The following is a 26,464-nucleotide window of genomic DNA, read 5'->3' as shown; positions in this document are numbered from 1 at the left end:
AACTTTTATTAGAAAAGGGAGAAACAACATCTGAGACCTTGAAACAACACTTGGCAACAATTTCTAAGGTCTTGAAAGGAGTGACAGTCTGAGATGAATTGGACACAGCAGAATCGAAAGCTGATACCAACTGATACAGACCATCTCTAAGGGTTCCTCGAAGTAATACTAGCCCAGAGTCCTTGTCCTTAATCAAACAAGTAGAATTAAACTCAGCAACTACATTATTATCTCTTGTGAGTTGAGAAACACTAAGACTCTTCTTCATATAAGGAACATGAAGAACATTAGGTAACAAATGAACAGATTGAGGACAAGATTGTGTACGTAAATGACTAAAACCAACATGAGAAATAGGTAAGGCCTTACCATCACCAACAGTAACCCTATCAGTGCCTTGATAAGGAGATGATAAAGATAAATTGTTGAGATTAGTGGTAATATGATTGGTTGCACCAGAATCAACGAACCAAAGAGAATCAGCACGTGAGGACAGTTGAGAAAAATTATCTGTTGATTGAGGCAAATAATTGTAGGTAGAATTAGAACCTAGATCAGCCATAAAAGCCTCATTAGACTCACTAGGACTGGCTACATATGCTTGTGGTTCTATTTGAACCTAAAAACCACTTCCTCAGCCAAATTGACCATAACCTTGTAACTGAACTGAATCTCGCTGAAAATTTCTGTCAAACCGGTGATAGCATTTGTCCACAAAATGACCAAGTTTGCCACATAACTAGCAATAAATTCTCCTGCCACTAGACCGACCTCTACCTCAACCACCTCCATTCATATAGCCTCCTCCACGAGACATATTTCCTCCTCTAGTGTTATTAATTGAATCATTTCCAAATCTAGAGCCATAGGTTGCAACATTGACATTAACAGCATAATCAAAATTCACAAATGAAGAATCAAACTGACTTCTTAGAGGCTAAGCGTTGTTCATGCATAAGGAGGAGATATTGCACCTTCTCTAGATTGATCTCATCCATCTGATAAGTAATCAAGCTTACTACTATGTCATAGTCATGATCTAGACCATTTAAGATAGACAATAACAAATCCTTGTCACCTAGAGGTTCACCGATTGCAGCTAAAGCATGTGCGATAGTTAAGATTCACAGAATATAGTCATTAATAGAAAATGAGTGTTTCTTAACTGACCGCAATTGTTGTTTCAATTGAAACGACTTTGCAACGATTTGCTGCGAATACAAAGTTTCAAGCGACGACCATACCTCCTTCAAAGTCTCATAGTGTATCACTTGAGCGAGAACTTCCTTGTCCATTGTCGAGAATAACCAGCCAAGAAGCAGTTGGTCAGAGCGAATCCATGTCATGTATGTTGGATTCAAAAGTGTCAAATCCGAACCTTCTGCATCAGAATTTGGATTCAAAATGTACTTCAACAGTGATTGAGACTCGTTTATGAATACAGGAAGATCAAAGTCTCTAATGGTAGCTAGCACTTGTGCTTTCTTGAACAGGTAGTTTCCGGTGTCGAGTTTGATTGGAACGAAGTTTAGAGATTTCGCAACCGATGGAAAATCGATTTGCAAATCGGAGGAACAATTTGATCGAGGCACTAGAATCTCAAGCAGCAGCCATTGACGTTGGTTGTGTTTTTGATACCTTGTAATTTGAATAGAAACAAACGAAGATGAAACCAGAAAGAGACGAGAGAGAAAGAGAGTGAAAGAAAGCTATCTGAAAAATGCCTCATTCAATGAATATTATTGATAGGTGAACCTGCTATTTATACAACTGACCTATCTCTTTAATTACACTTTAAAACACAACAAATAACCAACTACAAGTGGCAGCTATTACTGAACAAATACAACACTGCTAATTGGCAACTCAAAGACTTCGAACAGTCTTAATTCCTTCAACATTTAACTTATAATTGTATTGCATAGTATGGTTTTTTTGTGTTAAAATTATTATTGGTTAAAAGAAATCCATGATATACTTGTATGATTTCATTATGTATACAAACTTTATTACAATTATACATATCTTTTTATAATATATTAATCTGTTATAGTGGTATATTCAAAACAGTACCGGTATTGTCTTGTACTGGTACTATGCAATACTAGTAACAAAACTATTACATTGTCTGATACAGTATTAATAACTATGGGAGAAGCAATCATTAACAAAAACTATCTTATCACTAGCTAAACTAAAAAGGTCCAAGAATTGTTCCCACAAAGTCCAATTGTCACACTAACTATAAAGCTAAAACGTCTGAGGAGACCCGCTACCCACTTCAATAAACACAAATTTGAAGAAAACATCCCAAACCCTCATCTTCCATTTCCATAAAACTACCTAGCAAGGCGACCTAGTTGGCCATGTAAATCACCCAGCTCTTGGGATCAGTACTTGGCCAAATTGACTCCCAACATCTGCCCCTTTTGCATGCAAACCTTCACAGTCATTTACAAAGGAGGGCCTTATTGATTGTTCTCAATTTTTAATCCCATCAATAGGAATCTTGAACAGGGATATTTCATAAGTAGGAGTACTAGACAAAATGCTTTTAATAAGAGCAACTCTCCCACCTTATGCGAGATCTCCACTTTGGCCTATACTCTATTCTATCCATGGTACAAGGTAGAAAACCCCTGCAAACATGATTGTAGGCCTTTGCAATATCTTATTTGCAAATGAGGCCCAAATTTATCCCTCAACCAAGAATTCAGACATTCAATTGCCACTAAGGCTGCTTTCCGTCTCAATATCTTTATGGATTGAACCTACTTTAAGCAATTTTATCTTCTTGTTTAGTCACTTTTTTTTTCTTTTTTCTTTTTTTTCTTTTTTTTTGGTTTTGACACCATTAATCTTTGCAATACGTAGGTTCTTCAAGGAGAACAATTTGTTTGTGGTTTCATATTATGCTATATGCTCTGCAGGTTAGATAGCCTTGTTGGCTTGTTTGGAGCCGGTTGTCAGCCAAGCTCCACTAATGACCCATTTGGCTTGCGGAGAATCTCTTATGGTCTAGTAAGTTAATGGAGCATACTAGAAAAAAATTTTGAGACCAGTTTGACCGCATCAACTAAAGGCTACCTTTATCTGGTATAGGTTCAAGTATTGGTGGAAAACAACAGAAATTTGGATCTAAGAAATGCTTTGGAACTAGCTGCTGAAGTCCAACCTTTAAAGATAGATGCTGGAACAATTGATGATGTAATTTAACTATTTTGTATTCATTGAGGAAGTTTATTTCAATTTTGAGCAGTTGAAATTTTGCTTATCTACAAAGCTGCATTAACCATTTAATGAGTTTATGTTTGGTACTTCTTGTGGGTAGTGCTACAATTTGGGCATCATAATGTCTTGGGCATGTTAAACCACAGAAATGTTTCCACAGTACCTTTCAATATTGATGGTCTGTTCAATAAGTGGCTGCCCACAAAACCTTGTATTTTTTACTATGTCTTCATAGAATTTAACTCTGTGTCTCTTGTTTTTATCATAATCATTTACTTCTTATTTCTATGTATAGGTGCATCATTTTGTGACTCGGAGGCTTGAGCAATTTCTGGTATGTTCTCATGGATCATTTTGTCTCTGAAAATGTTCTATTTTTGCAAGCAGCAGTTCCCTATTTAATTTTACTGATAGCTAAAAGGGCAGATGATCATCAAGGGCATGAAACCCGTCCTTTATGCATGAGACTTCACCCTGTGTTTGTTTAACCAATATCCATCTGGATTAGTTTGACTAACCACAACCTTGGATTTAATTAGTTGTTGACTTTGAGCTACTGAATTTGCTGAAAAATAAACCCGAAAGAGGATAAATCTATATTTTAAAGCTGAAGGTTTTGAATGCCAGGAATCACATTGCAGCACAAATAAAGATGGTCGACCTGTTTTCTTTTGCCCTAGTGCATCTGCGTAGCATGGCTTACAATTGTTTATTTTTCTATTCACATTTCTCTCCAGCTTGAATCTGGATCAACTTAGGATTTACTAGCTCTCATTGTACTGAACGCATAATTCAAGCCAAATTTCACTTCCATTCTGTTTGTGTAACAGTTTTTTCAAATTAAGTGTACAGCCTGCATTGTGGTGGAATCATAAAACCAGGGATTTGAGTAAACCTCAGATGAATCAGCTAAAACACATGGAGACTTTAAGAGTCTGCCTGTCTTTGTTCATGTTTTGGTATCTGTACTCGCTGTCTTCGACAAGTTGGATATGTGTCCAAATGCATATAATTTTGTTAATATATGCAAACATGCTTCAGAATTTGGGGGCCTCACTTGTCCATTGGTTCCACATCTTCCACATCATAACACACTTTGATGCTTGGTAAATTGGCTGTCGGTGTTTAATATATAATCATAATGGGGTTATACATGCTCCTTCAAACTTTACTACTTCTTAAATCAAAACAATGTGGAATTAAAATAGAGATTAGAAACTTAAAGAAAAAATATTAGTATAACTTTTGTTTGCATTTATTTCTTTACATATTTGGAAAGACATCTTCTATTCTTTTGTTTTGTGTATGTGTGAATTTGTTGTCATGTAAATGATGAGGAATTATTACTGTTTTAATATAATATACTGAAATATGCTTTTACCTGTTGCCCAGTTTGGTGCTCACGTCATGTCCTTGACTTGTGAAAATTGTTCTGTTGGTGTGTCCACACATATGTTTAATTCATTTCTATGTCGAAATTCCTGCGTTTTTCTTAGTCAGTGATTGACATTTGTCTTTTCTTTAAATAGGGCAACCTATAATATGTTTTACACTTGAAGAACCAGAGTGAAGAGCATTTTTTTTTTTTTTTGGTGTCAAAACCATAAGTGATAGAAGCTTCTATGATTTCAGAAAATGCAAAATACATGGATGCTTCAAGAAAATTAATGGTTGCGCTAGTTATTGGATAATTTGATGGTTGAGCTAATAACTAATTACTTTCCTGACTGTTTATTTGATTTGTTGGGTCTGAGGTATGTTTGGCTATTCATGAAACAGATTGTCTATACTACCACTAAATATGCTTTATACCTGTCATTTTTCAATGTTCACGGATAGAAGCATATAGCAGTGTGTACTGCTTCATTATTGTGAAGGTCATGATTTATATTTTACTTTTGTTCCACAAAAGCTTTCTGTTGCATGGAAACTGCAGATAATATCCTCAGAAAGGAAGATGAGATAATTTTGAACATATATGCTGTATCTTGATTGCAGGTTGACAAGGGAATAAGTCCTGAAGTTGTTCGTTCTATCCTCATTGAGCGTGGGAACTGTCCTTCCCTGGCAGCGACATCTGCATATAAAGTAAGTACATATCAGTAGTCAGCTTTCTTTAAGCTACTTCTAACCTCCTGTTGTTCCTACTTCCAACTGTTCATCAATCTTTGAACCACCATAACAAAGTTAAGTCATATACTAAGTCATATATATTCTGATCAAATCATTTGGATGGCAAAAGGTAAAAGTGACTTATTACATGCTATAGATGAGATAAGCAAGTTTAAAATTCTCTCCATCTTTATCTCCGAAGGGGAAGCTTCAGTGAGATTAATTTGCCACCTTCTATACTGTTTAGAATTCATGTCCCTTCCTTTTGCCAATTGACCAAAATTATGACAGCTTCTAAGCCAAAACATAGTTAAATTTTCTGATGACAGTGGTTACTAAATTTGGTTTTACAAATCACTCATTTTTCTGATCTTTCTGTTCTCAATCTACAGATTTAAAGAGAAAAAAGAATTTTTTACTTGTACATGGGTGGTGCTCATGGCACTTTCTTTCTAAAGAATCTTTTCAGAAAAAAAGATTTTTGTTTTTCTAATCTTAGCATATTCGTCAATGTTATGGAATCTCAATTTGTTTTTAATTTAATTGAAGTTCCCATATTTTAAAGTTCCCTTTCTCAATAGGTAAGTTAACTTGGTGTTTTTTTTTTATTTTCAGAAAGTAATTTAGACTGGCCCAATTTTGAAATTAGTGGTGGTGAAGCATGTGAACAGTTTTAGTTTCATCTGTTTTGAAATCTTGTTCAAACTGCTTCTTCATCAAATTCAACTTGAATAGTAGAGTTAGATTGTCTTGCCAAAAGCATGATAGTCTGTGAAGAGCATTTAACCAGTTTTCAAAAATGCCATCCTATGCTACTTTTTCTAAATATGTCTGGTAAGGATTGAACTCACCAAATATTGGGTGAACTCATTTCCTTTCAAGGTGAGTAGAAACTAGTTACAGAACCAGTTGAGAGATCAGAAGTTAATAAATAATTCTTTTGGCTAACTGGATAATAGGCCTGAGTACTGACTAGTGAAGGATCTTGAGTAAAAGTGCCATGTCAGTAATCTATGCATGCCCAGATTGTTTCTGGTAGAGTCATGTAAGCCTATTAGTATATTGTCATTTGTTTGGTATCTGGATATGTCAATTTATAATGTCATGAGTCAATTGTCCATAGATGGAAGCACTGTCAAGGGGTAAACTTCTGGCAAAGGTTGTTGAAGCATATTCTCGTCCGACAAGGATAGTTCGCGGAAAGGATGTCAGTGCTGATATGAAGGTACCTTTTTTTTCTTCTATTTTTTACTCTTATGTTTCTTTTTTTTCTTTTTCTTTGTTTCTTTTCGCTGGCTGGATATGTTTTCCAGTATGAGAGAGGTTGATAGAATTGAACTGATATGGCACACACCAAGAGGGGGGGTGAATTGGTGTAATTAAAAAAATTCTTTTAAGAAGTAAAAATATTTTGGTTAAAGAAAAATTTATCAATGAATAAGCTAAGTCAAAAGAGCAAGGATGCAAACATAAAACAGAAAAGATGAATAGTAGTGAAGACACAGATTTATAGTGGTTCAGCCTTCCAAGCTTAGTCCACTACCTTAGCTATCCACTAAGGATTTTAAAAGCAATTTCACTATCAAACCCCCTACTCAATATGAGCAGGTCCTCTAGTCCTTGACTAGGCAGAGTTACAACCTCCCAATTTAATGGCCCTCTAGCTACTGCTAGGAAAAATACAGAAAATGAAGTAGAGATTCTAAGAGTACAACTCTTAATTACAAGTTCTCTCTTTAAATGAATGATCGAGGCTTAAAAGAATAGAACAGTAAGATATCAAAGCCTCTTAAATGGAAATACAGAGAGAAAGAAAAATAAACGCTCAATGTAACAGTGAAGGCACAGTCGTTTTTGATATTCAATAAGATTCAGCAGCCTTCAATGCGTCTTCAACCACCTATTTATAGTTGATGGTGGGCAAGTTCAAAATTTGGACCGTTGTGGGTGGTTGGGCGAGCATTTAATGAGCCAAAAACTAGTCGTTATAAGTTTCTGTGAAACACATAGTCGACAGAAAAAATAGGTTAGTCGACTATTTTATCAAATAAAGCTAAGTATAGTCGACAGACAGAAAGAGATAGTCGACTATCTTTTAATACAAAAATCCTATAGTCGACAGATACAAGTGTATAGTCGACAGATGTGAAAATGTAAAGAAAATTTTAAATTTACAGAACAAAAATAGTCGACAGATGAAAAGCCATAGTCGACTATCCTTTCTTGATAGTCGACAGATGCCTCACATAGTCGACAGATCAAACCAGCATAGTCGACTATTCTAAGGCATAGTCAACAGAATGAAACACATAGTCGACTACCCTTTTGAAAACATATAAAACTTAAACACATCCTCATTTTGATCTTTTTGAAAGCAAGTTGAGATTATCAAAAGTATATTTTTAAAATAAATATCACTCAACCAAACTCAATATTTCTTCTATAGGATTTCATATCTTGCTTCAAAATTCATGTATTACAAATTTGTTTTCTCATTCACAATTCACATATTAAAAGCTATTTTCTCATTTATATAATTCATGCCTTGCTTCATATTATAAAAGTTATTTTCTCATTTATGTAATCCATATTGTAGAGATTGATTTTCATATAGTCATTATCAAAACCATTTTATTACTAAGAGTAAAATATCAGAGGTTCTTTTTCACCAAGTTTATATTATGTATTTCCCCTGCCATACAAACCATAAACTAAGACAATTTTCTTTTCCTACATGAACAATTGCTTGCCTAACCTAAAAATGGCATGCCTTGTTCTTATTGATTGCCTCTATTATGCATTGCCCTTAATAACCGTCATCCTTCTATTAATAATTCATGGAATAGATTTTGGTCGTATGGTGGGCAATCATATGGTATTGAGTAAGTCAGTTCTTGGAATAGTCATATGGTGGGCAACTATGCCCATTTTTTATTTTCTTTTGGTGAAAATGAAAGAAACTATATGAATAGGGAAAGCGCAAAATAAAATAGATGAAAGGAGGCAGGAAAACTGGAACCCATGGGAAAAGGCACAAACGTGAGCACAAAGTTATTTTGATGTTAAATAATTTGAAGAAAGGAGGTGAATCTTGATGAATGACATTTTATGTACAACGACACAATATGGTTTGCATCCCTCCTTTTGTATGACCAGTAGCTGAAAGTTTTGGATTTGGAGGTGGTTTTCTTAGTATGTAGGATGAAGTGACACCTCGTCAGTCAGGGACCTATTTGGTGTTAGGGACTGTAGGTGGGACAGGAAGGCTTGCAAAGCTGCTTCTTGATGCTTGATATTGTGCTCATTGTGGGTGAGGATCTGAATTACAGTGAAGAAGTGGAGTTAAAATGGCGTTGTCCCCTTGTATTTTGGACTTAAGGTGACTTCTGTCATCGAGAAGTGTTGATCTTATGAGGAACTGTTTTGTTTGTGCTGGCAACTTACACTCAGCCACCATAAAATGTATAGGATTTTTTCTAGAACTGATCACAGTTTGAACACTTGGGGAAGGCAAAGTTAAAATAAAGTATCAATTAGACGAACATGAAGTTCATTGTATGGACTTTTATACCTGTTAATCGCTGTTTCTCAGACCTTTTAGTTTTAACATCTACATGTTGTAAATTCCAATGTTCTGTTTATGCATAAAGTTCTTGAAAGTGTGTATTAAAACCTTTTGGTTAGACTTATTACTCAAAGTGTAGATTCCACAAAATAATTTCTTAATGTTTTGGAGGTAATTGAATATTTCCTTATTCCTGATTTCTATTATTACATGCAATTCAAATTTCATCATGATTGGGATCCATCTTTTGATCTTACATTACTGTCAAATAATCTTTATCAGGTGGATGAGGCTGCATTTGAAACAGATGAAGAGAGAGCTCTTTGGAGAACTTTCTTGTCATTAAGCAGTGAAATTCATCCTGGTACCTACCGTGTTTCTGTCAAACGTCTTCTTGCTGTTTTGTTCATAAATTTGCAGAGCATGATCATTTTCTAATCTTATGGATAATTTATTCTGTGCTGGTTATATTTCAGCAATATAAGGTATATCATCAATTATTATCCTTTAATCACTATTTTTTTAATCCTCTCTACAGGTGTTGAGGTTGAGGATTTTGTAGAAAAATCTATTCAACTATTGCATCCGCTGGAGGATTTTTTTAATAATGTTTTTGTGATGGTGGTAAGTTACCTCAGATCTTTAGTGCTGAATGAGAAATCTAGGTCCTTTTACCTGTCCAATTAATTGTGCTGCAGTTCTGAAGCACTTACTTTTTAAGTTTTGTTGGTGGTTTGTAGTTTCAATGATCCCTATTCCAGAACTCCACTCCCACTCAAAAACAAAAGAAAGAAAAAGAAAGGAATAGGAGCCACCTTTCTTCTTTTTGTATACAAATCCATTGATCTCTGAATAAAATGAAAAAAAAAAAAAAAAGAAAGAAGGTTTTTGCCTATGACGTCTGAAAAGAGAACAAAAATAAAACAGGAAAAAATTGTTTGTCCGTCATCCCATTATGTTAGTTTCTTTCATTCAAGGCCTCGTAACAATAAACTAATACGAAGGGGTGGGATAACCTAGAAAAATGCACCAGTATTTTGTGATGGACTCCACATCATTCATAGGTTTTCCAATGTACTTCTATTGTAAATATTTTCTTCAGTGATCATTACATGTATTTTTCAATGAAGCTCTTCCCTTACCGAGTCTGTCACCTCAAGTGATTGATAATAATGATAATAGTTAAACTCTTTCTTTGTGATGTTTATATGAAAATTTGCAAAAAGCTGGTGTTGGTACCTCATAAAATTTCACTTTCAGTGAGGATCAATTCCCCCCCTCCCCCGGCCGGGAAAATAATAATGATATAGGGAAAAGAGGAAAAGAATTGCCAGATAATCAGATGCACATCAGTCAAACCAAAATGGTGCTGATTTGGAATGTTGAATCCATACATTCATGTTGACCAAATCATCTCCTTTTTTATTGCTTGATAGCATGGGATGTTTGGAGCTTTTTGTGTTCCTTATTTTTCGTGTTAACTGGGTTATGCTTACCTCTGTTCTTGGTCTATTACAGTCTTGGGGCAGAGCATTTCCTGATCATAGACTGGTCCATGTTAAGGCTGTTCCTTTCTGTGTTTTGTGGTCCTTGTGGAGGGAGTTCAACGTGTGCGGCAGTTGATGTGGAACAGTAGAAAGATTGTAGAAATTTGAAGGGAAAGAGAAGAAATTAAGGGGAAAATTGAAATTTGAAGAAATTAGAGAGATTCCATTTGAAAAGGAAGAGAAGAACAGAGAGAGCGCCGGGGGGGGGGGGGGGGGGGGGGAATCAGCGGGGAAAATTTGTATTCACTATCAAAAGTGTGAATTTCTAAATAAATTGAAAGCCTATTTATAGACTAAGATCCTATCCAACTAAAATATAATTAACTAAACTACAGTTATCTTAGAAAAATAAATAAAAGATAAAACTAACTAAAAGATAAAGTCTAATGTCTAAATTCTGGAATTCAAATTCAAACATTAAAATTTAAGAATCCTCATTCCTTCTCAGCACTCTTTGGACTTTTTGTGGGGCATTCTCATTTTTGTGTTAAAGGGGGGAGAGCTCCCCTGCCCCGAATCCTTCGTTGATGATGTGGAATTTGCTTTGGGGGGGTTATTATCCCCCTTTTTGATCTAATGTTCGCCCTGTTAAAGGCTGGTTTCTCTCTTTATACATGTCAAAATGTGATGTTGATTTTTTTTTGGTTTTGCTCAACGGGTCATTCTGATTTGAATTTGTAGAAATGTAGATGCATGAGCTTCTAATTCTGATGCAACATCATGTTGATTCAAATTTGTAGCAATGAATTCGTGAGTGTTTTATTCTGACATAATAAGGGACTCAAAATAATCATCCTTCTTGACTAGTGAACCATGAATGGAAATTGTACTAAAAGTTTGTGCTGATTGTTTTCTTAAAGATCTGGCTTTTCATGGACTGAACTTCTCGGTGCAGGAAGACGAAAAAATCAGAAAGAATCGACTTTCTATGCTCAGGAAAATTGCAGACCTTCCTAAAGGGATCGCAGACCTCTCAGTTTTGCCTGGATTTTGAACCTTGTCCTCCTTGTATTCATTTGTAGCAACTTTGTCACCATTTTAGAGAAAGTTGGGAACAAGGAAAAGAGAAGGGGGGCATGTCTTTAATTCTTTCGCCACATTCATACAAGAGAGGCCCATTTTCTTGTTCCCCCCCGGGGGGGGGGGGGGGGGGGGGGGGGGTGATCAGGTTCCCTGACCTATTTTTTGAGGTAATTTTGTAGAAATTCTTGTTGTATGATAATACTCTTGTAATATTCTTTTTATCTAATAAATAGCTGATTTTGCCCTATGTTTCACTTGTACATCTCCCCAGCAACCTGCCTTTTTGAGACAGAGGGTATTTCAGCAAGTTCTGTAAAGCAGCTGAGGAATTTAGCTCTCAAAATTGGGTAAAATTTCACCCTAGCCTCCAACTATTTGGACTATTTTTGCCGATACTCCATCCATGTAATTTATTTTTAGTATTAAGGGATTCCTATGGCTTGTTTACTATTCAAAACAATCGTTTTTGTTAAGTTTACTTATCCTGTAAAATATGTTTCAAAACATAAACGATATAATATTTACAGTAAATTATAAAAATAGTCTGAATTACATTAGATTTTTGGTGAAATTTACACTTAAAAACTTGTGAACTAATTCATTTCGTTACAACGTTTGCAGTCTTCCCCAGAAACACTCACCCACATGCTTCACTACAATCTTCTTATGGGCCTCTTCTCATTTTGTTCACATCGAACAAATTTTATTTTATTTATTTCGAGCAACATAACATTCTCGTATTTTTTAAAGTGACAATCGCTTTTGCTGGAATAATTTGGAATTGATTTTATTTTCTTACCTACTCCTCTACAGGAAAAGCCCACCATACATCTCGTGGTATGGACATTAGTAGGCATTATTTTGTGAAGAAAAAGGATATGAATGTTAATCATGTTTAGTTTAATAATTGGAAATAAATCTTTAAAAAATCAAACTGCCATTTAAATTTTTAGTTTAGGTCTATGCGCTTAAACACTGCAGTCAGCCTAATGGTACATCTCAATGAAAAGAGACAAGATAAGAACAAACATCCCATTCTAGACATAGACATGGCTTCTAAATTATTTGAAGCTTATTATTGGGTTGGCTGAACTTGGATGCATTCATTATTGCGGTTCGTTCTCTATCCTCTTCTTTTCTTTAAATAAATGCAGTTTATTCCTAAATATCCCTAAATATCTAATATATACCCACACATCAATTCAGTGCAATTTTATGTTTATATATTTTAAAATACAAAAAAAAAAGCCATTATTACATTAAATTAAATACTTTTATTATATTTTATTTTATATTTAATATATGCTTTTATGCTCTTTTTTATATTACGGCCCGATTATTTGCCACGTGGATCGAGTCACTTTCGGATAAGCGGTAATGACGCATAACTCCGTCCCCACTTCCCCATGGCATATCCGTAATAACATTATGTACGGGCGTCAATTTCCAAAGCATTGATGACTTATGAAGCTAATCAACAATTAATTGCTTTTGGATGTTTCAATTTTCGCGCGTGTTCGATTAACACCCTAAACTAAAAGATAATACCCTTACGCCCCCGTGTTTTTATTCCATACTTCTAGTTTATTGAGCTTTTTAATATTTTTTCATGAGTTCAATTTGAACTCTTTTATGCTTGCTTACTAAATAAATAAAAAAATGAATAAAATTTAAATCTTGTTTAATAAATAAGTCGAGTTTGAATAGAAATTTGATCAATTTATTTATATTGATGAACAAATTGTTTATAATTTATTTAAATTTTATTTATTTATTCATTAAGGAGAATGTGTGAATATATATATACTCATAAGATGATTTGTAATTTTTTATTTGACAAATGTTCATAAACGAACTTGATAATTTATCATGAACAAAATTAATAATTTTTTATTTATAAATAAGTTTGAATTTGACTTGTTTAGCTTGAATAGTATGAGTTTAAACTAAATTCTAACATAAAAACTTAAGCACGATCTGAGTTTAAATACTCTTTATAAAATTTAATTTATAAAAGAGTCGAGTTTGAATATCTTAATAAGTAAATTAGAGCCAGTTCAACCAATTTGGGGAACTTAGGCAAAAATGTTTGTCGAAATTTTAATATTAATTTTTTTATAAAATAATAAATAATACACTTTTTTTATAAAAAAAAATTCATCATTTCATTAAATTAAAAAATAAAAAAATATTTACATCATTTATATCTCTATTTGAGTTGAATATCTTAAAAAGTTATAAATGAGTCGAATTTGAATACCTTAATAGGTAAATGAGTTGAATTTGAATAGAACTAAAATCAACTCATTTGCATCTATATTTGATACCATCTACAAAAAAATAAAAAAAAAATTATATATTTTTTATATAGTATAAATTACAAATTAAAACCTAAATAAAACTAATCTAAAAATATAACTATTTGTCATATCCTCCGACTCTTTTTATAATGAATTACATATCTTAACTCTTCATAAATTTTAGTTAAAAATGAGTGTTCAATATAAAAATAATAAAAAAGACGATAAAGATTATTTATAAATTAAGATAATATTTATTAACATATATATAGATTCAAAAAAATAAAATATGAAAAATATTTCAGACTTTTTGTCATTTTAAAATGTTTGTTTATAAATTAAGATAATATTTATTAACATATATATAGATTCAAAAAAATAAAATATAAAAAATATTTCAAACTTTTTGTCATTTTAAAATGTTTGTTAACACCTTAGACTAAAAAATAATACACTTACGCCTCATGTTTTTATTCCATACTTCTCATTTATTGAGTTTTTTAATATTTTATTACGAGTTAAATTTGAGCTTTTTTATATTTGCTTACTAAATAAATAAATAAAATTAAACAAAAATCTCAACCTCACCTAATAAACAAGTCGAGCTCAAATAAAAATTTATTCAATTTATTTATATTCATGATTAAATTTGTTCAAAATTTATTTAAATTTTATTTATTAAGAATAATGTGTGAATATATATATATATATACTCATAAGATGATTTATAATTTTTTATTTGACAAATGTTCATAAACAACTTGATAACTTGTCATGAACAAATTTGATAATTTCTTATTTATAAGTAAGTTTGAATTTAACTCATTTAGCTTAAATGAGTTTGAATTAAATTCAAATATAAAAACTTGTGACATAAACTTAGTTTAAACACCTTTTATAAAATTTAACTTATAAATGAGTCGAGTTTTAATACCTTAATAGGTAAATAAGTTAAATTTGACTATAACTAAAAGCTCAATTCATTTACATCTCTATTTGATATCATCTAAAAAAATTATAATTTTTTGAATATAGTATAAATTATAAATTAAAACCCAAATACAATTAATCTAAAAATAGAACTATTTGTCATATACCCTCGGTTCTGTTTTTAATGAATTATATATCTCAACTCTTCAATAATTTTAAGTTAAAAATGAGTGTCTAGTATAAAAATAATAAAAAAGACGATCAATATTATTTATAAATTAAGATAGTATTTGTTAAGCAATATATAGACCAAAAAATATAAGATATAGAAAATATTTTAGAATTTTGTCATTTTCAATGTATTTATTAAATTTATCTGATAATCTTTAAAAAAAAAAAGTTACGCGACTTCTTATCTAGATGTTTTTAGATATGCTTATCTCTTTCCCTCAAGATAATCATATATTTGAAAATAAGAAAAAATGATTCATATATTCTACTGCATTTCAAAAAATTTAACAAACAATTTGATAAAAATTTTGACATATTTCCCAATGTTATTTTGATTATTTTATATCTTAATTCATAAAGCAATTTAATCTTATTTTAATATAATCTTATTTTGCTTATTTTAATAAACACTATCTTAAAAAAATGTTATCAAAATGGTTTATGTTACAATTTAAAACAACTTTAGAAACTACCAATGTAGTAATAATAAATTGCTTTGACATTTGTTCAATAAACAAGGAATTGCCATAGTGATTGATGTTTGACAAATATTGTTTTTGACAAAATTTGCTTCAATGACTTATGCTGTTTGGATTAAACCAACTTTTATAATTCTTTTAAATCGCATTAGTAGATAACTTTATTTTTAAGCTAAAATAAATATCCTTGCCATTTTTTGAACAAGGGTTGCAATTGGCGTGACAAGTAATGTTGCATAGTTTAATTTTATTTTATATATTTCTTAGATAGTTTTAAAATTTAAAAAATAAAGCTCTAGTTTATCTTTTTATTAGCCACACATTTCACTTTGTAAAGAAAAAAAGAAAGTCAAACTTTATTAATTATAAAGTAACGTACGGTGATAAGATATTTAATGATGAAATTACTATTGAAATTTATTATATTGTCAAGGTAGGCTTACCAAACTTTGATAAGAAAAATAATTTAGATGGGTTGACAAATAAAATTAAGAAGTTGTCAAGTTGGTGGGTATTGTTAGTAATTAAAGATTTTGAGAAAATGATAAACATTAAGACTGCGTTCTCTTTGCTGTTTTTAAGTCATTTTTAGTTTTTAATTTTTTAAAATAATGAAAACGCGTTCTTTTTGTTATTTTTAAAAATGTATTTTTGAAAAAAAAAATTATAAAGAAAACTCAAAATAACAAAAAGTTGTTTTGAGTGTTTTTATCAAAAAAAAAACTATAAACTCAAAACACATTTATTTATTTATATTTTATTATTATAATGAAAAAAATATTACAAATTTCATTAATTTTAAAAAAATATATTTTAATCATATATTAACATTAAATATTTTTAATTTACTGAATAATCAAATTTATTGAATAAAATATTATTAAAAAAATATTTACAAAATTTTAAAGAGAACGCGTTTTCTAATTTTTTGTTTTGAGAAATAATTTTTTAAAATGACAAAAAGAATGCGTTTTCAATTTTCTAAAAACAGACTATCAAAATAGAAAACTGAAAATGAATTCAAAACTCAAAATTGAAAATTGAAAAGTAAAGAGAACGCACCCTAAAGATTTTTCAAGTTTAAGTTCTTTTGTGGAGCAAGTTATTTGGAATAAAAAAAATTAAAAAATAAAAGAGATGATATTTTACACATTTTTATGTCATTTTTAAGAAAAACAATAATCAGTGATGATAGTATTTTAGTCGTTCTTGCTTTTCTTTCTTTTTTTTGCATTATCACGAGCGTTTCCTATTGTTTGGTCCTACGATTTCAGTAAGAGATGTAAATCAAGGAACCTACTAGCTAGTTTCTATCCATAGTCTCTCTCTACTAATGTGAGGACGATTTGATAGTTTTTTAATTTTTATGATAGTTCTTAATTACTAAGTTTTCTTCCTTGTCTAGAGCTCGACACAAACAACTTGAGGCTCCAGAGCGAAATCATAGTGGAAGGGCTAAAAGTGAGAATAGCCATAATTTGAGGGTCTATGTGCATTAAAAAAAAAAAAAAAAAAAAAAAGGAGTACAACACGCACAAGAATCAAAGGCTACACATACGGAATGGAACGATTTCCTCAGATTATTATTGAGATCTTCTCTCTCTCTCTCTCTCTCTCTCTCTCTGATGCGTTGCGGCTAGGGTTTCACCGAACCCTCCTGGCACTCTCTCTCTACTTTTTTTGTATCGGCAACTGTGAGTGAGGGCTCAGATCTGTGTATATGGAGTCCAGGGCCGTGAAGTGGGGGAACTAGCGGCAGTCAGGAAGCGTGCACGCTCAGACTTCGTTTGCTCGGGGCTTAGGAAATGGCGACCACGAATCCTTTCGATTTGCTGGGCGACGATGACAACGAGGATCCCTCACAGTTGGTCGCAGCAGCTCAGAAGGTAGCGCCGAAGAAGACGCCGGCTCCGACGCAAGCCCCGGCTGTTCGGCCGTCCAAGCCGGTTAAGCTGCCCTCCAAGCCTCTCCCTCCAGCAGAAGCTGGTGTGCTATTTTTAATTTATTCATTTCACTTTTAATCTGCGTGTGTAGATTTGATATATTATGCGTGGTTTGTGTTGCGTTTGATTGATGGTTTTTGTTCAGTCATGTAGGATGTTTTTGTTTTTCTCTGAATTGATAGGATACATCGGATTTGTGGATTCTTTCCCCTTCTTTGTCGTTTGGCTTGATACTTCGTGTTCTGAGATCTGCATAGTTGTCTTGGTTCTTCCTCTTGCTGTTTATACTTTGTCTGGGACAGGGGTGGGGTAGAGACCGAAAGGTACATAATAGAAACGAATGGACAAGAAAAGTAACGGAAAAGTAATTGCTTTCTCCTTATTTGAGAAGAATGAATTAAAAGTTGTTACTCCTTGTTTGAGATGGAACAGAAATATGAGTAATATAATTTCGAAAATGATTATCCGAAAGGTACATAGTGGAAAATAGTGGATAAGTAGGGAAAGAAATGGAAGTGTTATTGCTCTCACTGTATTTGGGAAGAATGGAATAAAAGGTGTTCCTCACCTTGTTTGAGAAGGATGCAATAGAAAGATGAGTAATAAAGTTGGAAAATGATTATTTGGCTGACCCATTTTGCTGCATGGGTTAAACGACGGGTGAAAGGACACTGTCACCTTCTCTGCACCCCTGTCAACCAATGCATTCAGTGCAATGGATTGGATAATAAATGCAGTCCAAATTGTTTTATTTTGTTTGGATTGAGAATGGAATGTGAGGGAACTCGAATGTAATAAAAAATGAGAATTATATCCTTTACTTTAAAATAAATTACAAGGTATGTAAAGTTGAATTAATGATAATAAAGATAAGATAGTTAAATTAAAAAAAAACTGCTCGTTATTGATTCTCATCTCCCTTCCTATGCCAATTGGGGTGTATAAAATTAATTGTGGGGTTAGGTTTGGAAACTGATCTGAACCCACATGTATCTAAGCGGGACTAAATTTTGATCAAGCCTGCCTTGTGACATTATATGTTTTTCCAGGCCCTACAAAATGTGGCTGCTTGGGTGGTTCGGCTGAGAAAATGTTCCCTCCCCTCTTGTCTTCATGTTTCAATTATAGAGTGTCTTTCCCATGAATTGTTTTTTTTGCTTCCGTAATTTATGCTTCATAAATATCTTAAAACAGTACCTTTATGTGCTCTGTGTACTCTTTGTCTACTTGGTACTGCTGGGTTAATATTGGTGAGTAATGTTTCATGCTATTATGTTGTGCAATAATTTGATTTTGATAGAGGTAGTCTTGAGTTTCTTTTCAAAGCTTGCTCTTTATATTTTAATTTCATTATTTTCATATAATTTATGCACTTGTTCATTTGTGCAGTTAGGGAGGCAAAGACTGAAGGAGGCCGTGGTGGAGGCCGTGGTGGTGGACGTGGATATGGGCGTGGTCGTGGTGGATTTAATAGAGATTCTTTCAACGAGAATTTCAGCAGTAGTGGGATTTCTGGTGGTCAAGGTGGTACCGAGGAAACTGATACTGGGAAACCTCTTGAAAGGCGTGGTGGATATGGTGGACCGCGTAGTCCTTTCCGGGGTGGTCGCCGTGGTGGTTTTGGTAATGAAGAAGCAGAAGGGGAACGCCCCCGTAGGGCATTTGAACGCCGCAGTGGTACTGGACGAGGGTAAATATTTACCTCTTGTTAGTTTTCCTTGACAATTTCCTTTGGTCCTTCTCCACATGCCAGTTTTATGAGTTCACTTGCATATCCCGCTTCAATGTCATAGAGCTGTAATATATATTCTTTGGATCTAACCTCATTTTATGTGCAGAAATGAGCTCAAACGTGAAGGATCTGGTCGAGGAAACTGGGGAACTCCAACTGATGAAATTGCTCCGTTAGTATTTCATTTTGTCCTTTAATTTTATGTATTATGTTTGGGACATTTGAACACTTTGAAAGTCTGTCCAAAGCTGACATATCTCTACTCTTGTCTACTGTTCAGAGTGACTGAGGAAGTTGTGAATGAAGGTGAGAAAAATTTGGATGTCAAGAAGCCCTCTGGAGAGGAGGATGTCACAGATGCCAACAAGGAGAGCCCTGCTGTTGAGGCTGAAGAAAAAGAACCTGAGGAGAAGGTGAACGTCTTCTATTTCCATATAATTATAGTGATGATTCAAAACTCACTTCTCATGAAATTATTTAAAATCACGGGCTTTAAGCTAGATAATAATGGTGATGGTGGGGTTGTATGTCAATGTGAATATTTCTTCTTTGATTAATTAGATCAACTAACACCTTCCGGACTTGTCTATGGAAAACTAGACCACTTAAAACATCTGTAAAATTATGTTTTGCTGCTACCATGTGTTTTTGGTTAGTAGTGTCTTGCTGCGACCCTGTGACAGGAGGCAGGCCTTTTTCCAGAGTTGCAGGAATCTTGAGCCTTAGATATTCTCTATCTGCCCACCTTTTTTGAGTTCCAGTTATCTTCACAGCTGAGTACCCTTTGTCATTCTAATTTCCTTTGCTTTGGTTTTTCCCCAACATATTCTAGTCTTCTTATGAGGGACTTGTCTGTATTTTGATATTTGATTCTGTCATAATGTTTTCTTCATTGAAGAACTGTTTTGTGCACCTTCAGTGTAAATATGCAGACAACTATGCCTGCTGGGAAGGTCGTCTTTGATCTGATGCTATTTTATTAAGTATATTGATTTTCTCTATATTGATAGTCATTGTTTTTCTTTTATTTATTTATGCATTAGATATGTTGTTCTGGTATTATTTAGTGTGCTTGGATCATCAGTGCAATTACATTTGTCCTGCTGTAAACTTTTCTTGAGTCTGCCTTCTCCGATTCTTGGTACTCGTAGCTTTTTGACAATTATCATGTCTGCAATTGAACTAAGGACTCTCTCTTAGCTAAATGGATGTGATGGTTTGTTGGAGTATTTGTTGTAGTAGCTTCCAATGGCTTTCGCTGCTGCAGATTGGCCTATTATAACTTTATTTTGCAACCACCAGCCGTTCTATGCTTTCCTGTGTGATCACTATCTACTTTATCACAAGCTTCCAATCAGATTTGATGTCGTTCTTTGAGATGGAAAGTATAGTTTGAAAGTATTAACTCTCAATTATTGATGATTCTAGGATCTGGGTGGGGATTGGAAGTAATTTATCTTGGTTTGATAAGTCTCTCATCATTTTGCAATGATAAATGAATCTAAATGATTTCAGGGATTCTAAGCCTAACTGTCATTGGAAACTTGTAACAGATTTTCATCGCATTAGTCAGTTATTGCCTTTTCTTTTTTCAACAAAAAACAAATCTTTCGGTCAAGAAAATGGAATGAGAAAATGAACCATATTTGATTTTCCTATGTACTGATCGATGATGGGCTCCGCTATGAATCGACGACGGAAATTACAACCAATAAAATCGACCAACTCACTTACAAGAATGATTGAATTTACAACCAAGGAACGATTGGCTTTGGTCGGAATCACCTCCTGATCCAAATGAGCAGCACACCGTTGAGCCCCAATCGGATTCACCTTCAAATTGGAGCTGCAACAGAATCACAGCCAAGGATGGTACTGCTCTGTTGTAAACATCTGAGAATCCAATTAACTTTGTTGAAGTAGCTGCACTGAATCACCAAAATTTCCTGTGGAATTAGCTTCACTTCATTGCGGCTATGATTCGCCCATTCGCTTCAACTGCGCCACTATGATCTGCCTTCAATTTCGGAATTTCAATTGCAGCGACTCAGAAAAATAGTAGCGAATCAACCTACTGCTTTGGAATTCAATAGTTGAACATTCCGCTTTTCTTCCACAATTGAGGTCGCCTTCCTTGATCGAACAACACTTTCGAATTTTTCAAGCCGAGAGCCACTCCTCCGTCGGACTAACTGGAATCGAATTCGCTGAATTCAATTCGCTCCACACACTTACTATCATTGATCGACTCAATTGTTCGATTAATTCCACCGCTGCTTCTGATTTTTGTAGTCGTCTTCAAAGTTCGTTAACCAGTCCTCCTTGCGTTGGACAATATTCGTCAATTCCCGTTGGAAATTAATCAACAAGAATAACTACTGAGGAGCGATGCTCTGATACCAATTGTCACGACTCTAGGATTTGATTAAAGTTAGAAAGGAAAGTGAGAAGAGTTCACGGGAGAGAGAGCAGAATTCGGAGGGAGATTGAATAGAATTAGGGAGAGAAGGGATGGAGCAGTGGAGAACAAGAGAGAGAGAGAGAGCCGGGGGGGGGGGGAAGAGAGAGAAATTGGAATTTCAATTATCATTCAACATGAGAATCCCATCCATTTATAGTAGCTTTATATAGGCATATTTGTCTCCTATCAGCCTTGCACATGCAGCCATGTGCTCCTAACTAAAAAATATCCAAAACAAACTATTTTTCCCTATTACAATAATACCCCTTTATTGCTCATAGGGTCATGACACGTTGGAAGGGGGGTTATTGCGGAGACGATGTTGGTGGTTGGGAATGAAAAGGAAAATGGGATGGACATCTTTGAAGAAGGAATGATGTTTTTGTGCTTCCATTGTTTCCAATCATTCCATTTTGTTTTTAGTTTTTTGGTTCGGAAAGTGGTAGCCAAACAGCTTTCCAAGTCTATTTATTAATTTAACTTGACTTCCTTATATCACATTTTGGAATCAACTTAAAAACAAATTACTCAGATTTAACTTGAGGTTTTGTCATTTTTAAGTCATAGGAAGAGGTGAAGGTAATGTCATGTTGGAGTAGGGAATAAGAGGATCATAGTCAATTGTTAGTGCATGGTTGGTATAGCACGGTTAGTTGCTCATGACTCATTGAGCAGGCAAAGGTCTTAGAAAGGGAAAATTATATACGATTAAACTAACATATCAAGCCTACTATAAAGGGAAAACTATGTAGTTAGTGTCATTTGGCAGTTTGGTTATTCTTGGCCTTTGGATGGAGCACCCCCAATGCATGAGCGCCCTGGCTTTCCGAAGATTAGGGAAGGTTGTTTTTGTATGCTGTCTTACCTTTGCTTTGTGGGGATACTGTTCTAAGTTGGTCTATATTTGACATTTATTTTTGTATGCTGCTAGATTGGTTACAACTCTCTCGCTATGTATGGATTTTTTGTTCTTTAATATCCTCTTTTTTGGGGGTAGCAATGAGGCTTTTGTAAGAATTTATTTTACTACCTTTACATAAGTTTCACTACCTCCAAGTTTATTAAACACAACAACTTCGAAGCATAGGCAATTTAATCTCTAAGTTGCTCCTGCTGAAGCAATCCTATTTGTTTTATTTTGGAACTACTTATATATAGCAACCTTTTTAGCGTATTCAACAAACTTATATTCAATTGCTTCAGCATAAACCTTCAGAACCTTCTGCATGCTGGAGTTCCTAAAAATTTCTTCATACAGGTTTGCACAAAGCAGCTGTTCATGAATGTTTTACAAAACATATATTATAGGCAAGATATGTAAATTATGGTTCATGCTTCTAATTTTGATAGTCATGTTTAAGTGGAGTATATTAGGAACTTGTGACATGTAAAAACTAGTGAATATGGTTATAAGTTAGCAGGGAAGTTAATGGTCTTATTATCTTGATGAACCTGGAAATGTATGTGTAATAGAAATTTGTTATGCAAGTTACGGGCTTATGTGATATAGTATGAATTATGGCTTGAGGTTCCATATTAAAATTGAGTATAATAGGTGATACTAGCCAAAAATGCAATGTTTATCAATAGATGTATATGCTATATGGTGTTCAGCTGAATTCCTTAAATATAATGTAAGTTGCATGATGGTATAAACGTGGCCCTAGTTATAGGACTAAGTGTAGGTTAGCATCACACCCACACTTAGCTTGTAGCAAGCAAATTGGATGTTGGATTATTTTAGAGGATATTGTTACGACACGGGTAGATTAGTCATTGGGGGTGAATTCTTGTAACCAACTGTAACAACAAGAGGTTAAGTGGTTGTAGGCGGTTGGAGACAGGTGGTAGAATAGTTAGACCAGTTACAAGTCCAGCTGACAGTTAGCTATCTAACTGGAAGGAGTATAGCCTTTAAGAAGGATGTTGTAGAAGAGTTAAAAGGAGTTTTGGGAATAACAGAACTCTCTCTCTCTCTCTCTCTATCGTTCTATCTGTTTCTTCCTCAACTTCTATTCTCTTTCTTGAGATTTCACCTGAATTCCCAGATTGCCTAACCCTCAACTCGAGGGTGTGTCAGATATATTCCAGGTTTATGCAGCAAGAAAACGGGTTGGGGAATTCAATTAAGAAAGGAACCTCCCAAGTGTTACAATAGTGATTGAGGATATATATATATATATGTAATTATGAGTCGTGAAAGATTTTACATTATGTTATAAATGTCTTGTAAATCACAGGATAAGTTGGGAGTGGAAGTTTTCCAACTGTGTTAGGTTACAAAATATTACCACCTAACATATGAGTTTGAATCCGTTGCAGTTTCTTGTAAGGGGGCCACAGACTGGATCCAGTTAATTGATATATGCTGACCAATTCATGCTAAAAGGCATGTAAAGCAGAAGAAAAAAAAGTAGAAATGGAGACAAAAAATATGAAGGGATTGGGGAAGGGGAAGATTGTGAAAATAATAGCACTATGGAAAAAGGAGGGAGAAAAATGAGCCAAAGAGAGAGATGATGGGAGGGAAGAAAAGGATATATCTAGTTCTATAATTCTCAACTTCAATTTCTTCTGGGCTGCTTTCATCTTATGCCACTGAGGTTGCTTCGTAGATATCCTCCCACGTGAAGTCTTCTTGCATGGTGCATTCATGTCGTCAGGATTCTGTCACTTTATAGACTGAGAATCCTAGGAGATTGGAACACAGTATTTCAGGCTCCAGATAATATTTGAGATGTTAAATATGTTAATTAACATTGTCTTTTTGGATGTCACATATCAATTTTGTTCTCTCAGAATGTTTTCTTTTTGTGCCACTGCGAATACCTCCTACAGGAGTAATAAAAAAAAAAGATGCAACACATTTAAACTCCTATTAGGATTACAGGACAAGGCTCCTACATGGATTGAAATGATTGGTGAGCTGGAATTCATGTAGGCAACCCCACATGGTGGGGTTAGACTTGATATGTCATTATATGATTACAGGAAGTTTACTGAAGAGGGTTCATCTGTTTAATTGGCATATTGGTGCAACTCTAAATGTGCTTATGTAACTGTTTTCTAAACAAATGCAGGAGATGACACTTGAACAGTATGAAAAGTTGCTGGAAGAGAAGAGGAAGGCATTGCAGGCCCTCAAGACTGAGGAGAGGAAGGTAGACGTTGACAAAGACTTTGCATCCATGCAACAACTCTCAAGCAAGAAGGACAATACTGATATCTTCATTAAACTGGTAAAATTCATCAACCTTCCTTGGACTTCTGTCTTTTTTTGAACTTACATTATGATAATGCTTTATATAGGGCTCTGATAAGGATAAACGGAAAGAAATTGCTGAAAAGGAAGAGAAATCCAAGAAGGTACTGCTTCCTTGTTTTCCTTGCTTGTTTCTTCTTGTGAATAATCTTCCATCTGCTTACTGAAATTACTGTCGTAAATTTCTTGATTATTTTCAATGTCAAAGTATCTTGTTTTAATAAATGAACAAACTTGATAATGTGTTCTGAAAGTACATCGCAATTGCAAATGTGTTCTTGCCTGCATTTTTTTTTTTAAATTTTCCAGTGATTGGGTTGAGAGCCCTTTTATGCAAGACGAATAACACTTGGGTAGTTAAATGATTGTTCATTTTTCTTGTTTCTAGGCCGTCAGCATTAATGAGTTCCTGAAGCCTGCTGAAAGAGAGAGGCACTATGGTCGTGGTCGAGGACGTGGCCATGGTCCAAGAGGACCGTATGGTGGAGGTAATACAGTGAGCAATGTGGCAGCCCCAAAAATTGAAGATCCCGGGCAGTTTCCAACCTTAGGTGCCAAGTGAGATATATCTAGTGCCTCGCCCACAGTTTATTTGAATGCATCTTCTAATCTTCCGAACCTGAGTCTTGAGTGGTGGGGAATTGACTGGAATAATGGAGTTTGATATGTATCATCTAGAAGTCTTGATGCCCGTAAAAATGTAAAGCTCCAGTGTTCCCATGTAGTAGCCTCCTTCCCCTTGCTGGTATTTTATAATGTTCTTGCGCTTTGAAATTTTGGGGCATGAAAAAGTAACTTGTGACTTTAAATTGTTGTTGCTCAGTTTTGTTTTGAATAGATTGAAGAAGACAGAGACTTAGTTCTTTTCGGTGTGTGATCCGCCACTCATTTATGTATGGCAATTTCCTTGAGAGGCACTCGGTTCCTAAAAGCAGCATAAGAAGATATGATTGGTTATTGCTGTGGCGTGAATATGTTAAATGGGGACTAGCTGGGGGGTGAAGTCACCTCGGTATATCAGAGATTGTTGAAGATGGCTGTAAGACGTGTGCATAAAGATCACCGTTACAATCATACAATCCAGCCCGTCCCAGTGTCAGTCTAGGCGTTATTCGGCAAAAGACAAATAGAAATAAAGCCAAGTTCATTATTGGATGTTTTCTAGTAAAAATAAAAAAAACCAAATAAAAAACCGTGATTATTGTAGTCGTTGCTAAATATTGATATATACGTTAGGTTGCTCATAGATTTGAGTTATCTGAAATTTATTTTAAACGAACAAAATCTAACAAATATGGAATTGATTAAATTGTAAGACAACCAAATCGACCTAATCAATTTAAAATATGGTATGATTTGAGTTGGTTCATTATTTTCGGGACTGCAGTTATACGAGAAATTATTTCTAGATAGATAATCTTGTGTATCAACAAAGATGTGCTTGCAACAAAATTAATCATCTCTTTTGCGAATAATTAATGTTAAAACTATGGATGCCATCGGAGATTTTCTACCCCGAAAATACAAAAAAAAAAAAAAAATAAAATTGGGGATTTTTATGTCGGTATAGGATATGATAAAAATTTTAAGAGATTTTTATATGATTAGATTATTAATTATTAAATTTTGTTATTAATTTTAAAATAAT

The 26,464-nt window shown here is 34.0% G+C and overlaps 2 protein-coding genes across 4 annotated transcripts in view; both read left to right on the top strand.

Annotated features, from left to right (window-relative positions):
- The window catches only part of LOC127801162 (glycine--tRNA ligase, chloroplastic/mitochondrial 2), a 133,120-nt gene extending 121,085 nt beyond the window's left edge, over nucleotides 1-12,035 (top strand). For all 3 annotated transcript variants that reach the window (XM_052336047.1, XM_052336049.1, XM_052336048.1), the window contains 9 exons: nucleotides 2,931-3,021; nucleotides 3,103-3,207; nucleotides 3,527-3,565; nucleotides 5,230-5,319; nucleotides 6,467-6,568; nucleotides 9,191-9,272; nucleotides 9,447-9,532; nucleotides 11,351-11,645; nucleotides 11,750-12,035. In XM_052336047.1, the coding sequence (XP_052192007.1) occupies nucleotides 2,931-3,021; nucleotides 3,103-3,207; nucleotides 3,527-3,565; nucleotides 5,230-5,319; nucleotides 6,467-6,568; nucleotides 9,191-9,272; nucleotides 9,447-9,532; nucleotides 11,351-11,449 (694 nt within the window). In that variant the 3' untranslated portion in view covers nucleotides 11,450-11,645; nucleotides 11,750-12,035. The remainder of the gene's footprint in view (nucleotides 1-2,930; nucleotides 3,022-3,102; nucleotides 3,208-3,526; nucleotides 3,566-5,229; nucleotides 5,320-6,466; nucleotides 6,569-9,190; nucleotides 9,273-9,446; nucleotides 9,533-11,350; nucleotides 11,646-11,749) is intronic.
- A 4,961-nt stretch (nucleotides 12,036-16,996) lies between these two features.
- LOC127801779 (RGG repeats nuclear RNA binding protein A-like) lies at nucleotides 16,997-25,680 on the top strand. The gene is made up of 7 exons (XM_052337179.1): nucleotides 16,997-17,404; nucleotides 18,751-19,051; nucleotides 19,200-19,265; nucleotides 19,374-19,506; nucleotides 24,635-24,793; nucleotides 24,864-24,920; nucleotides 25,205-25,680. Exons 1-7 carry the CDS (start codon nucleotides 17,224-17,226, stop codon nucleotides 25,376-25,378), a joined length of 1,071 nt encoding a protein of 356 aa, XP_052193139.1. The 5' UTR covers nucleotides 16,997-17,223; the 3' UTR covers nucleotides 25,379-25,680.
- The last annotated feature ends 784 nt before the right edge of the window (nucleotides 25,681-26,464 follow it).

Source organism: Diospyros lotus, chromosome 5 (genome assembly GCF_014633365.1).
Source record: "Diospyros lotus cultivar Yz01 chromosome 5, ASM1463336v1, whole genome shotgun sequence".
Classification (NCBI taxonomy): Eukaryota; Viridiplantae; Streptophyta; class Magnoliopsida; order Ericales; family Ebenaceae; genus Diospyros; species Diospyros lotus.
Note: the sequence above shows the minus strand (reverse complement) of the source record. Positions and strands in the feature narration are given on the sequence as shown.

Excerpts from the sequence above, each read along its gene's own strand:
- LOC127801779 (XM_052337179.1), top strand. The coding sequence starts at position 17,224 with ATGGCGACCACGAATCCTTTCGATTTGCTGGGCGACGATGACAACGAG. Across the intron at positions 19,266-19,373 it reads CCAACTGATGAAATTGCTCC|AGTGACTGAGGAAGTTGTGA; the intron begins GTTAGTATTTCA and ends TCTACTGTTCAG. Across the intron at positions 24,794-24,863 it reads CTGATATCTTCATTAAACTG|GGCTCTGATAAGGATAAACG; the intron begins GTAAAATTCATC and ends TGCTTTATATAG.